This window comes from Panthera uncia (genome assembly GCF_023721935.1).
Source record: "Panthera uncia isolate 11264 chromosome A1 unlocalized genomic scaffold, Puncia_PCG_1.0 HiC_scaffold_17, whole genome shotgun sequence".
NCBI classification, from domain to species: Eukaryota; Metazoa; Chordata; class Mammalia; order Carnivora; family Felidae; genus Panthera; species Panthera uncia.
Window position 1 is genome coordinate 48,671,594 of NW_026057577.1, and position 13,018 is coordinate 48,684,611.

General features: G+C 36.2%; 1 protein-coding gene across 4 annotated transcripts in view; it reads left to right on the forward strand.

Moving 5' to 3' along the window:
• The window catches only part of SREK1 (splicing regulatory glutamic acid and lysine rich protein 1), a 49,040-nt gene that overhangs the window by 16,152 nt on the left and 19,870 nt on the right, over window positions 1-13,018 (forward strand). For 3 of the 4 annotated variants that reach the window (XM_049649543.1, XM_049649542.1, XM_049649544.1), the window contains 6 exons: window positions 4,247-4,411; window positions 4,553-4,731; window positions 5,938-6,068; window positions 6,948-7,062; window positions 11,820-11,939; window positions 12,314-12,682. In XM_049649543.1, coding sequence (XP_049505500.1) covers window positions 4,247-4,411; window positions 4,553-4,731; window positions 5,938-6,068; window positions 6,948-7,062; window positions 11,820-11,939; window positions 12,314-12,682 — 1,079 coding nt within the window. The remainder of the gene's footprint in view (window positions 1-4,246; window positions 4,412-4,552; window positions 4,732-5,937; window positions 6,069-6,947; window positions 7,063-11,819; window positions 11,940-12,313; window positions 12,683-13,018) is intronic. The other variant, XM_049649545.1, reaches the window with a different exon arrangement.

Below are 13,018 nucleotides of genomic sequence, written 5' to 3' on the forward strand. Positions count from 1 at the left end.
CGTGGAGATCAAGGGTAGCAGGCTCTACTGACTATATCAACTAGGTGTCTTGGGATGGTAGTTTGTTTACTCAGGTTATAAAAGTGGTCTCTGAAACTTTGAAATGCACAATTTTAGTTCTTGTTTGCATAAGATCGTTCTGCTGGAGACCTGCATTGTGATCCGTGGTGGGAAAATGCTTTTTTTTAAAAAAATGTTTATTTATTTTTGGGAGGGAGAGAGACAGAGCATGAGCAGGGGAGGGGCATAGAGAGAGGGAGACACAGAATCCGAAGCAGGCTCCAGGCTCTGAGCTGTCAGCACAGAGCCCGACGCGGGGCTCAAACCCACACACTATGAGATCATGATCTGAGCCAGTCAGATGCTTAACTATCTGAGCCACCCAGACACCCAGGAAAATGCTTTTTTTTAAAAAAAAAAAATTTTTTTTTTAAACATTTATTCATTTTTGAGAGGCAGAGAGAAACAGAGCATGAGCGGGGAAGGGGCAGAGAGAGAAGGAGACACAGAATCCGAAGCAGGCTCCAGGTTCTGAGCGGTCAGCACAGAGCCCAATGCGGGGCTCTAACTCACGAACTGCGAGATCATGACCTGAGCCGAAGTCAGACGGTCAACCAACTGAGCCACCCAGGCGCCCCCCGGGAAAATGCTTTTTAATAGAACATCTGATCATTTGAGTTGGGCTTTTTAGAAATTTTCTAGAAAATTTTAATTTGGTTATTTTGTGGTATATTTTACCATATAAATTTCTGGATCATTACCTTTTTCTCAGACAATATTGTCTTCTTATCTTGAAAATTCTTAGGGTTTATTTAGCAATAGCCTAAAGTTTTTATTTAATTTGTTGCCTTGAGAGGAAATGGTTTTCTCTTATTTCAGCTGTAGATATCTATTACTTTGAAATTTAGTTTATGAAGAACATATTGAGTGAGAAAACAGGGAAGTGGCCCATTATGACTTGGTGCTTGCTTACCTCGCTGACTTTTTTTTCTACCTGTTTTCCTGGCTTACTTTATATTGGCCATATTAGTTTTGTTGTTTCTTGGACGTTACAAGCATATTTTTGCCTTAGGACTTTTGTACTTCTGTATTCATCTCTGCCTAGAATATTTCGTCTTCAGGGAGACCATAGTTTCTATGTCAGAAAGCAAAAGTGTTACATCAGGAATCTAGATCATCTTTACCCCATCAAAGACCAAAAGGGTAAATACTTCGGTTTCTTAGACCAGAGCTGGAAAGTAGACTAATAAAAAGAAGGGTAATTTTATTGTTACAGAGCATCCACATTCAACAGAACTTTCTGCTGTGCTGGAAATGCCTGTATCTGTACTATTGAATGTGGTAGCCACTAGTAATATGGGGTTGTTGAGCACTTGAATCGTGGCTCTTGTGACTGAGGCTCTGAATTTTAATTAAAATTCAAACAGCTGTGTGTGATTAGTGACAACCCTATTAAATAGCATAGGTATATGCAGAATGGTATAGTAAAAAGAGACAGAAAAATGTTCCTAAAGAACTGAATGATCTTTAAATTTGAGAAACAAAGGGGTTGGATTAGATGCTTTGGAAAAGCCCATTCCAAGTCTTTGTATATAGTGTCCCAGTGGAGAAAATTTGCAGATCAAGGAGATTGACAACTGGAAAGGCCTGTTTAATGCTTTAAATCCATGCAAAACTAATAAATAATAAGACTCATATTTGTTATTTAACTTAATGGGATGTAGTAATTCTTTTGCACAGTAAAACAAATTTAATGTTATGCTCAAACATCTTTGTACCTTATACAATAGAAGACAAGGGGTGAGGGGAAAAAAGGAGTGTCAGTACAGAAGCAAACATGGAGAAAAACTAGGCTCAGATGGTGGTAGTCTTGATTCATAGAGATCACTCACTCACTCTGAACTAAGATATTTTGTACAACTTTATGATAACTTGAAATGGTAATGCTGAGCAATAAATCTAACATCTGTTAGCAAGATACCACAGATTATAGTATGTGCTACGAAGAACAAAACAGTGATATTGTAGAGAGTAAATGAAGCTTTATATAAAGTCAGGGAAAGCCTCTTAGAGGGGATCAGTGACATGATGCCTGAAGGATTTGACTGGCAGAAGCTGGGAGAAGAGTGTTTTGGCAGAAGGAATGCCAAATGAAATGCATCAGGTGGGAAAAACTTGTGTTTTCAATGAATAAATAGAATGGCAGTCCGTATAGCTGAAGCTTTGTAAATGGGGGTGGTGGAAGTATATGTTGTGAGATTTTGGAGAGAGAGATAGGGTACTGATTATAGGGCTTTTTGGCCATGGAAAGGAGTTTGAATTTTATTCTAAAGATAATTAGAAGCCATTGGTTAGTTTTAAGCAGGGTAAGACATGACTTTGACATGTTTTAAGAAGATGATACACAGGCCACTTGACAAGTGTAAGTGATAATTGTTTCATCAACTTACATTTTCACCTTTAGGAAGTCTTGTTCTTTGGTATTTGCTTAATCTTAGTTTGTAACAATATACAGTCAGTGCTCAAAATTTTCTTAAATTGCATAAATGGAAAGTTGTAGTGTTTTTTTCCCCCTTGAAATGTCTTCACATTTTTCTGCAGAATTTTCCATTTTCAAACTTTGGGATCTTTTCTTTTCTAATTTAAGTTCACATTAAAAACATGTTCCTTGGGGCACCTGGGTGGCTCAGTTGATTAAGTGTACCACTCTTCGTTTCAGCTCAGGTATGATTCTGCAGTTTCGTGAGTTCAGGCCCCATATTGGGCTCTGTGCTGGCAACATTGAGCCTGCTTGGGATTCTCGCTCTCTGCCCCTCCCCCATTCACGCTGTCTCTGTATCTCAAATAAATTTAAAAAAACTTCCTTAATGCTTGAACTAAAAACTGAATTTAATTATGTTACGAAAGATCATCCAAAGGTTTTTTTCTGTTCCTACCAGAGTATAAGTAAGTTTAATATTTTCAATTTCTTTTCTTAGGTAAACTTTGTACCTGTTTTAGTTTTAGTCTGTATATAGTGGTTCCCTGCCTTTACCACTTGGTAGCTCAATAGCTTTGGGAAAATCATTAACTTCTGTAAGTCCTTTTCTTTGTGAAATTGGCATAATATTCATATCTATCTTCTAGGGTTAGCAAAAGTTAGGAGCCATGATTATTAACTATTAGGAACTTAGTCACTGTTGCTGAATGCCCAGGATGCACTTGATTCTCAATATTTGTGAATTCTGTGCTTGTGAATTCACCAACTAGCTAAAATATGTTTGAAACCTCAAAATCAGTACATGGCGGAACATTGCTTGATATGTTCATTTTCAGCTAAGTTCAAATAGCAGTACCCTGCCTTCTTGTCTTACCTGTAATGCTGTAATATTTTTTGTGTATTTTTTTTGCTGATTTTGCTTTTTAAGCTAGTACCCAAGTATTGAAGTGCTGTCTCATGTTCCTGAGGGGCTGGAAGGCTGTGATGGGCCTTACAGAGAAAACCCAGGCATTAGATAAGGTTCATTGAAGCACTGGTTGATAGTGCTTCTGGCTGTGAGTTCAATGTTAATGAATCAGCATTATATATTACATTAGGTGTCTTTAACTAGAAACACATAAAACAAGATAATGCAGTTATTGGTGATGAAACTGTGACCAGAAGCTTTCAGGAACCTAGCCCTGTATTTTCCCTAGGAGTGATAACATATTCAATAATCCAGTTCATGGCAACTTCATAGTACATAACTACTGTGAAAATGAGAATTGACTGTTCATTTTTAGTCTCAAGTTTGAAAGTATTTAAAATACCCAGATAAGAATTATGTTGTATTTCTGGGGTGTTTTGGTGGCTCAGTCAGTTAAGTGTCTGGCTTTGGCTCAGGTCATGATCTTGTGGTTAATGAGTTTGAGCCCCACGTCAGGCTCTGTACCCACAGCTCAGAGCCTGCAGCCTGCTTTGGAGTGTGTGTCTCCCTCTCTCTCTCTCTGCCCTTCCCTGATTGCAATCTGTCTCTCTCTCTCTCAAAAATAAATAAACATTAAAGACATTTTTATGTCTTTAAAAAAAAGAATTAGGTTACATTTCTAATTGTACATAGAACTTCTGTGACCTCACTTTCAATAATTTAGACACACACCTGGACTCCCTAGTCACTTTCCATTCTTGTTGAGTTGATTGTTTCTTTTTAAGATTAAAGAGTGGTAATGTTTGATGCTAATAGAAAATATGTGTGATATTTTTGTTTGTTTGTTTGTTTTTTTGTAGTTGGGTGTTTCCCTTAGCAGTTTGGGAGCTATACCAGCAGCAGCACTAGACCCCAACATTGCAACACTTGGAGAGATACCACAGCCACCGCTTATGGGAAATGTGGATCCTTCCAAAATTGATGAAATTAGGAGAACAGTCTACGTTGGCAATTTGAATTCCCAGGTAACTAATTTAAGAAGAAAGTGAGTGGTAGGACCTCTTAATCTTTTCCCATTCTTAAAAGTCCTACCGATTGATAAAATAATATTTACCTAATTTTTAAAAAAGAGTATACTTTATTAAAGCGTGACTTTGTTTCTTCAGACAACGACAGCTGATCAACTTCTTGAATTTTTTAAACAAGTTGGAGAAGTGAAGTTTGTGCGGATGGCAGGTGATGAGACTCAGCCAACTCGGTTTGCTTTTGTGGAATTTGCAGACCAAAATTCTGTACCAAGGGCCCTTGCTTTTAATGGAGTTATGTTTGGAGACAGGCCACTGAAGTAAGAAACCCTAAACAAAGAAATTTTAATGATTTTGGAAAAACTTAAAGTATTGCTGATATAATTAAGGCCTTTTTTTTTTCTTTTTAATAGTAATTGGCAATTTGTGGAAAGGAAGACTTTGTGTTAAGTATAAATGAAATACATGGGTTACTTACCATTTTAGTCTTTAAAGTTATATTTCACAATGTCTTATTTTCTATTTTATAAGATCTGATTTGATGTTAACATTATTTATATGCTTCGTGTAATGATTGTAGGTCTTTTTCTATAAGCTATAATAAGATTGGTTTTGCTTTATAACTAGACTTACAGATGATTTAACATAGAGTTGAACTTAGAGTAATACAGTAATGAGAATTTTGGTAAGTCCAAGATCCCATGAAGAAAATAGTATTAAATATTTAGAAATGCTTTAAATCATACATTTTGAGTTTTAATATTTTCTGATATTCTTGTTTGCAAAATGAAAAATTGGTGTAGACTTTACATGTTCAAGACCAGAAATTCTATTTCATGCAGATTATTGAGGCAACAGTTTTATCTGAACTTCGTAGGTAATTGCATTAGTTATACAGCTTGATCACGATTCAGGTATGAAAGGATAAAAATCTCTTTCTAGTGAATGCTTGTCTTCTCAATGTGAAAGGGGTAAAGCGAGACTCACCAAATTCATTTATGTGCATCAGAGAAACCACTGTAACCTGCTAGGGAAGAGTTTTATCAGGTGCTTCCCACGTTCAAAGTTATAGCTGACTCACCCATGGTTCACAGTTGATTAAAATTGTGCACATAATACACAGCTTCCCCTTCAACCTCCTGGGGTGCAGAGCTATCAACAAAATCTTGTAAGACGAGAAATGATTCATTTTAATATTGGTGTTAGCATTTTAATTTATTATAATTCTAAGTTGTGTGGAAAAGCACTTGTCCTGGTATATTGAAGTTGTTAAAGAAATCAACTAGGGTTCAGTTTTTCCTTCTTTTTTTCCTTGCTTTTGACTTTGTTAGCAAGAGGTAAGGATGGGTGATAACGAGAAGAATTATGGTTTTGATGTTGGTTTTGGTTATTCTGTATTTAGCTGTATTGTTCTTAGTGTGCTTTCAAGCTGTCCTCACATGTAAATCTTTGTATCATGTAAACATTTGTTTTATGTTTTGTAAAATATGGTGTGTATTTGTGATATGCTAATATTTTTAATTTAGAATTAATCACTCCAACAATGCAATAGTAAAACCCCCTGAGATGACACCTCAGGCTGCAGCTAAGGAGTTAGAAGAAGTAATGAAGCGAGTGCGAGAGGCTCAGTCATTTATCTCAGCAGCCATTGAACCAGGTAAGGCAATAGTGTTGTTACATAGGTCACACTTTAAGATCAGAGAATCGTAGAACTGGAAGGAATTTTAGAAATTATCTTGGTTAGTCCCTTCATTTTACAAGAAGACTGAAACTCGAGAAAGAGTAAGTGACTTACTAGTGTCTAAGGTCAAAGAACTGCTTAGCCCAAATGTGTTTTCCCTTGATACTGAATTTTAAGGCACATTAGCTTGAGTTAATCAGTTCTTTATATTTTCATAGCACAGTTAGTGCTCAAAACTGATTTACTTAAAGCAAGGTATAAATGTTATTGTGAAGCTAAAAACAAGAACAAATACACTTAAAATGTTCTAATTGAGAAGATTCACTTTCCTTCAAAGTTTTAATTTTAAAAATAGGAAAGAGAACCCATGATTCAGAAAAAACACAGGGACTGTTTTAGCAAGATAAAAAGGAACACCTACTGAGACTTTATGTTGCTTTTACTAAAAGTTAAAAATCCAAGCAAAAAATGTGTAGGTGGTTTACAGTTGAGCACATTTTCTAAATTAGCACTCAGAATTTAAGCTTCACTCTAGCAAAATAAATGGAGAGAAGATTTACAGTCACTGTCCTAGGAATTACAGACATGTTATAATCGTACGTTATGGCAGCAACAAAATACTACGAACAGCTGTTTATAATCATCTGGTTTATATGTACTGCTGCAGGGTGGCTGCACTCAACGAGTTTATGCAATGACTTTCTTGGATGTTTCTGAAGGATAATTGCACAGGAGGAGGATGTACAGAGAGTAGGCCCCTTGCACTATATGTGGTACATTCCACTTGTGCCTGATTATTAACTGGGATCTTTAATTGTTCTGAGCTTACACTGCAAAGTGGTTTTTTCCTCCCAGAGTCTGGAAAGAGCAATGAAAGAAAAGGCGGTCGATCTCGTTCCCACACTCGCTCAAAATCCAGGTCTAGTTCAAAATCCCATTCTAGACGAAAAAGATCACAGTCAAAACACAGGTGAGAACTTCTGCTATCATCTTACAAAGTTTTGTTGTCTTGTATTTAAAATAGTTAAGATTTTCTGAGTTTTTCTTTAAATATCAGAATTTAGAAACTTCAGCGGAGTTCAGGAATTATGGTTCCAATTAAATGTTTCTTTAATTATAATACTGTAGTTAAGAATGAAATTTTATCTAATCCGTGTATAATTTTTATGATCTCAACTAATTTTCAGTTTTAGAAGTTGGTTTTCTTTTGTAAGGTGCTCTAATCCTGAATTTTCTACGACTAGACCAGCCTTCATACAGAACCGGCAGAAACTTTTCATTCTTTTTATTGAGAAAAGGGAACTCCACCCAACCCCCTGTCTTCTCAAGGCTTGGGGTATAGAACTTCAGATCTTGGTTTCCAGTAGTTACCTATCTCTGGTCCCATGCGTCAAATGGGGTGCTTCACATTTTTGGTAACATTGATGGTAAGAGCCTTCTGCACCCACTTTGGGAGCTGAAACACAGGAGTAACTTGGCAGCTGTAGCTCCAGCTGTTATGCTTCAACTCTGTTTCTTTTCTATTTATCTTACTTTTTGTTTTTGATGTTTCTTTATTTTGAGAGAGAGAGAATGTGTGCGTGTGAGTAAGGAGGCATAGAGAGAAAGAAGAATCCCAAGCAGGCCCTGCGCTGTCAGTGGGTAGCGCATAGAGTGGTTTGATCCCACAACCGTGAGCTCATGACCTGAGCCAAAATCAAGGGTTGGATGTTTAACTGACTGAGCCACCCAGCTGTCCGTATTTATCTTACTTTTGAGTACAGTTCTATCCTTTTAATTTTCTTTATTAAAAAAAATTCTGTTTCATTGTATTTAGTCCAGAGTGGACCTCAGAATGTACTCATAACTTGTGACAGCATCTTGATTGGAAGTGTCCTAAAGAATCGTGGCCAAAGTGATAACTTCTATTGTCTTCTTTAAGATACGGAGGGAGGTGATATTGAAATGTGAAATCGTATATAATGGATCCTAATTACGTGTTATATGTGCGTGCATGCTGCAGTCTAAAGAGAAGGGGTAGAGGAAGGTGTGTGTGTGTCTGTGCTGTGGTATTAGAGGAGGAGGAGGGCTCGAGGGGAGGGAAAAAAGGAAACCAGTATGTGGTATGTTGAACCTCATTAGCAAGCTCAGTTTAGTCTGTTTTTCTACGATACCAAGGAAATTAAAGCAATGAAATGGAAAAAAAAATATGATGTTCTTTGTTTGATTCTAGTGAACTATTCTTCTAGCTATTTACTCGTATATACTTTTCTGTTATTAGTTTGTAAAATCTTGTTGGGGATATGGTTTTACTGTTTCCCTTCAAGGCCTTTCAGCAAGGCAAGTTCAGATCCAAGTGAAGGAAGTTGTGTCACGTACAAGAAACAAGGCAGTGCCACAGGAGCCAGAGTTGGAGAAGGAAAGTGGTACAGAAACAGTGGTACTAGGTTGTGGATATTTCTGCAGGTTGACAGGCTGTGATGAAGGTAAAGGAGTTACAGGAAATACAGAATTGAGCTGAAGAGTAATTACTTTTTTTCTGAAGAAAAAAAGAGACCCAAGACCTGAATCTCATTTTGTGTTGATGACAAGAGGTGTGCTCCAAGTCTGATACCTTCATGGTTTTCTAAGGTTGGAAAAAAGCAAAACTTGATTAACATTTGTTTCCTTGATGAGGTCTGTGAATTCAGATTTATCTGTTGGAGTATATTATTTAATTCTGTTTTAAGGTGCTTGGTCTTATTTTAGGTTAGGTATATTTGGATATTTTCCCTTTCCAAGGGTTAGTGGGAGAAGGATTATTCAGTCTAAAATGAAATTTATGAAATAAATATTTAAAGTAATTTGTTAATTGTTCTTAATTCGTGAGAATGCTTTCCTGTAGGTCTGACTACATAGCAATAGAAATTGCTTGGGGTTTTTTTTGTATTTTTTTAAATGTTTATTTTTGAGAGAGAGAGTGGGGGGGGAGGGGCAGAGAGAGAGGGAGACACAGAATTTGAAGCAGACTCCAGGCTCTGAGCTGTCAGCACAGAGCCCAATGTGGGGCTTGAACTCAGGAGCTGTGAGATGGTGATCTGAGTCAAAGTCGGATGCTTAACCTACTGAGCCACCCTGAATTACTGGGTAATTTCAGGTGTTCCAGAAATTGCTTGTTCTTGACATATACATGCACATAATATATATACCTACCACTCACATAGATTTATTTTATAAATTTGTACTATTTTTATATATGTAGAACCACATGTGACCTTTACTGAGCTCATAAAGAAATACAAAAGAAGATAGGTTCTTTTTAAGGGGACAAAAAAAATTCCTTACTCAGAAACATTTGACCTATGGATCTTGATATGGAGGAACCTACTCCTGTTGCCACTTCCCTGGTAGGGGAGGAGGGGGATGGTAGGCATTTCTTGGCTTCCCCTCCCCTGCTAGTTGGATTTGATACCAACCTCAGCTCTGGCTCTCCCCCACTAAACTTAATAGCAGGAGTGTGAGTTTAGAATCCTTTGCTTTTGAAGGCCTACCCTCTTCCACTTTTCTCAGCATTCTCAGATGCTTCTAGAGCCTTCCTCCCCACCAACACCCCTGTGCCCCCATCCTTTCCCTGTTCCTTCCCCTTTTATAATAGGAGGTAGGAAGGAGTTTTTTGTCACTTTGACCTTCATGAGTAACCTTGACAGACCAGCATGGGAACTCTTAAGACATTTTATAGTATTTTAATGGGAAACAGCGGACTTAGAGTTGAACTTTGATGAGACATAATGGTAAGTTGCCCTGTATTTGCAGTTTAATTATAAATGCAGTTTTGTATTTTATGCTAAAATAAGATCTCCTAATGATCACTGAAGTTTTTATCTGTGGTTAGATTAGATTTGCTTTTGACTTGAAGCTTTTAGCGATCCTAATCAGAACACTTCTTGTAGGTGACTAGTGGGTGAGATAGGGACTTGAAAGTATTTAATGTCAAAATTAAAATACTACAGTAATTACTCTTGGGACTTTCAAACTCTGAGGACCATAGGGTAAGATATGAAGCCACGTGAACAGTGTTTTTTAAATTAATTTTTACTTACTAAGGCTACACCTAATTTTTTAAAAGGTGTTTCTTTGTTTAAGGTTGGAAAGCAGTGTTGGAGGAAAACAAAATTACTATGTATATTTTCAGTAAGATTAACTAGAACAGAAATGTTAAGACTTTCAATTAAGTATATAGAAGCAAAGGCCTTATAAAATATTACCATTATGTGGATTCCTATAAATGGATTAAAAAAGTTTTCAGTTTTGCCTTAATATCTAGTACTTGACTATTAGTAATAAAGATGTCTACAAATTGTGACTTACCTTCTTGTATCAAAAATGTGGTATGAAGATGAACGTATAATTTTAAAGCAATATAATAGATGAGCAATTCAGTTGAGAATTAGCTATTAGAAAACAAATTTTAACTAACTGAAAAATGTGTTTAAAAAACAAGATTTCATTAATGGAAAATAGGAGATTTTTCTGGTTTTTTAGCATACCACAAACATTTAACTGTATGTATTTTATAGATCTTTGTTTTTAATTCCTGAAAACATGACTATCAAGATGAATTTTAATTGTATAAAGCATATTTGTGGAAGTTTATATGATGTCCTTGGAATATATAAAGATAGAAAGTTTTCACTTATGTTAATTATTAATAGTGATGTTATTGAGCGTTAAGGATCTTAAGCATTTACTCTGTGCCAGACTGCTAGGCAGTCTTCCGTGTATCATCTGACTCAGTCCTCATGACAGCCATAGGTGATGTAGGTATGATTTTGACTTCTAACTTTATAGACTAAGAAACTAGGCTTAGGGTAATGACTAGCCGGAGTTCTCAGAGCCAGCTAGTGTGTGGCACAGCTGTGTCAGAGCCGGATTGTTTCACTCCAAAGCTGGTGAGTCTTATCACTTTGTTATTTAAGTCGTGTGCATTCAGTTTTGTTATATTTTAATACATAGTTGCTAAGATATGACATTATGAGAAAAGTCACGTCACATAAGTAAGATTTCAGTGGGAAGAAGGGGCCTAGAGAATTTCAGAATTGGAGTAAGAGTTAATTATTTTTCCTTCAAGAATTCCAGTAATAAAGGTTTCTTTTAATAGCTGTGTTTATGTAGTTATAAAATCAAGGTCTTGCGAATCCAGCATTTAATTATATATAGCTTTAACTCATGAGTGATGTTTACTTTCCTGTCACACTAGCAGCATAATTAGTACTGTGCATCCTTAATACATTCTTAGTATATGTTATGACAAACCTTTCACAGCCATTTAGAGAAACCATTCAGGCATACAACCACTGTTTCTTGTCGGACTTTAACCACAAGCTGTCCTGTTCCATGTAAGTCAAGAGTTAAATTTAATTTATGCTATAAAAACTTGTTCTGTGAGAGCAGTCCTATAATAATTGATATGTAATAATTAGCAAAGGAAAGCCAAAAGCCACACTTGGATATACCAGCTTCAGTCTGACATAGAAGAGAACTTAATTTCTTTCTCTGTCTCTGTGTTCTGGATAATGAACTATTTGGTAAAGTTGCCAATAAATAATTTATTTCAAATAATCTAAAACATTTCATAATAGAGAATTTTAAAATACCGATAAATACTGTTGGGATTGGTTTAAAATTTTTCTTACCTGAAAGACATCTTTAATTTTTAAAAACAAATTCTAAGAGTAAGTTTTGATGTTCCAACAACTTGTTTTTCTTTAGGAGTAGATCCCATAATAGATCACGTTCAAGACAAAAAGACAGACGTAGGTCTAAGAGCCCACATAAAAAGCGCTCTAAATCAAGGGAGAGACGGAAGTCACGGAGTCGTTCACGTTCACGGTGAGTTTTGGGGAAGTTAGTGTTAATTTTTTTATGGCTTCATTTGTTAAAAAATTACTGTGGTTTAGGTTTTTAATGGGAGACATGCAACTTATTTCTGATTGTTTTAGTAGTGATTAATATTGATTGCCATTGATTTGAGTCTAATGATCAGAATGACTCTTGAGGTTTCTAAAATACTTAATTGAGCCTGATAATTGTTTCATTTAGCAGCTTCATGTGCACCTGGGTTATATAGAAATTATTATGTAATGTATTCTAAGCTAGTATAAATTGTTTTGTGTTGATAATTGTTGAGGACAGAGAGGGAGGTCCTTTTTGGGGAGTAGAATAATTTTAGTTGTGAATTTATTTATTTATTTTTGTTTTTAAAGGGACAAGAGAAAAGACACCCGAGAAAAGATCAAGGAAAAGGAAAGAGTGAAAGAAAAAGATAGAGAAAAGGAAAGGGAAAAAGAGAGAGACAGGGAGAAGGAACGTGAAAAAGAAAAGGAACGGGGTAAAAACAAAGATAAAGACCGGGAAAAGGACCGGGATAAAGACAAGGAAAAAGACAGAGAGAGAGAGCGGGAAAAAGAGCATGAAAAGGAGCGAGACAAGGAAAAGGAAAAGGAGCAGGACAAAGAAAAGGAACGGGACAAGGACAGATCCAAAGAGATAGATGAGAAAAGAAAGAAGGATAAAAAATCCAGAACACCACCCAGAAGTTACAATGCGTCAAGAAGATCTCGTAGTTCCAGCAGGTTTGATAATGCTTAAAATTTTTACTGGTGACAAATGAAAACGTAAATTATTCCATGCAAGAGAAAACAGTCCAATAATACGAGAACATTTCCTTCTAATTGCAGAGTAAACATTTCTCTCTTAGAGCATTTGCCACAGTGTTGAATCTGTGAGGAGGAAGATACGATAATCGGGCAAAATGATCTGAAAAGTTTTAACTGTTGTTTGTAATCCACTGTTTTAACCCTGGTGGTGGCAGTGGCTGCTATTGCTTATTTTCTTGGAGGATGAGGTAGCAAGGGCGAGTTTTTTCTTTCTTTCTTTCTTTCTTTCTTTCTTTCTTTCTTTCTTTCTTT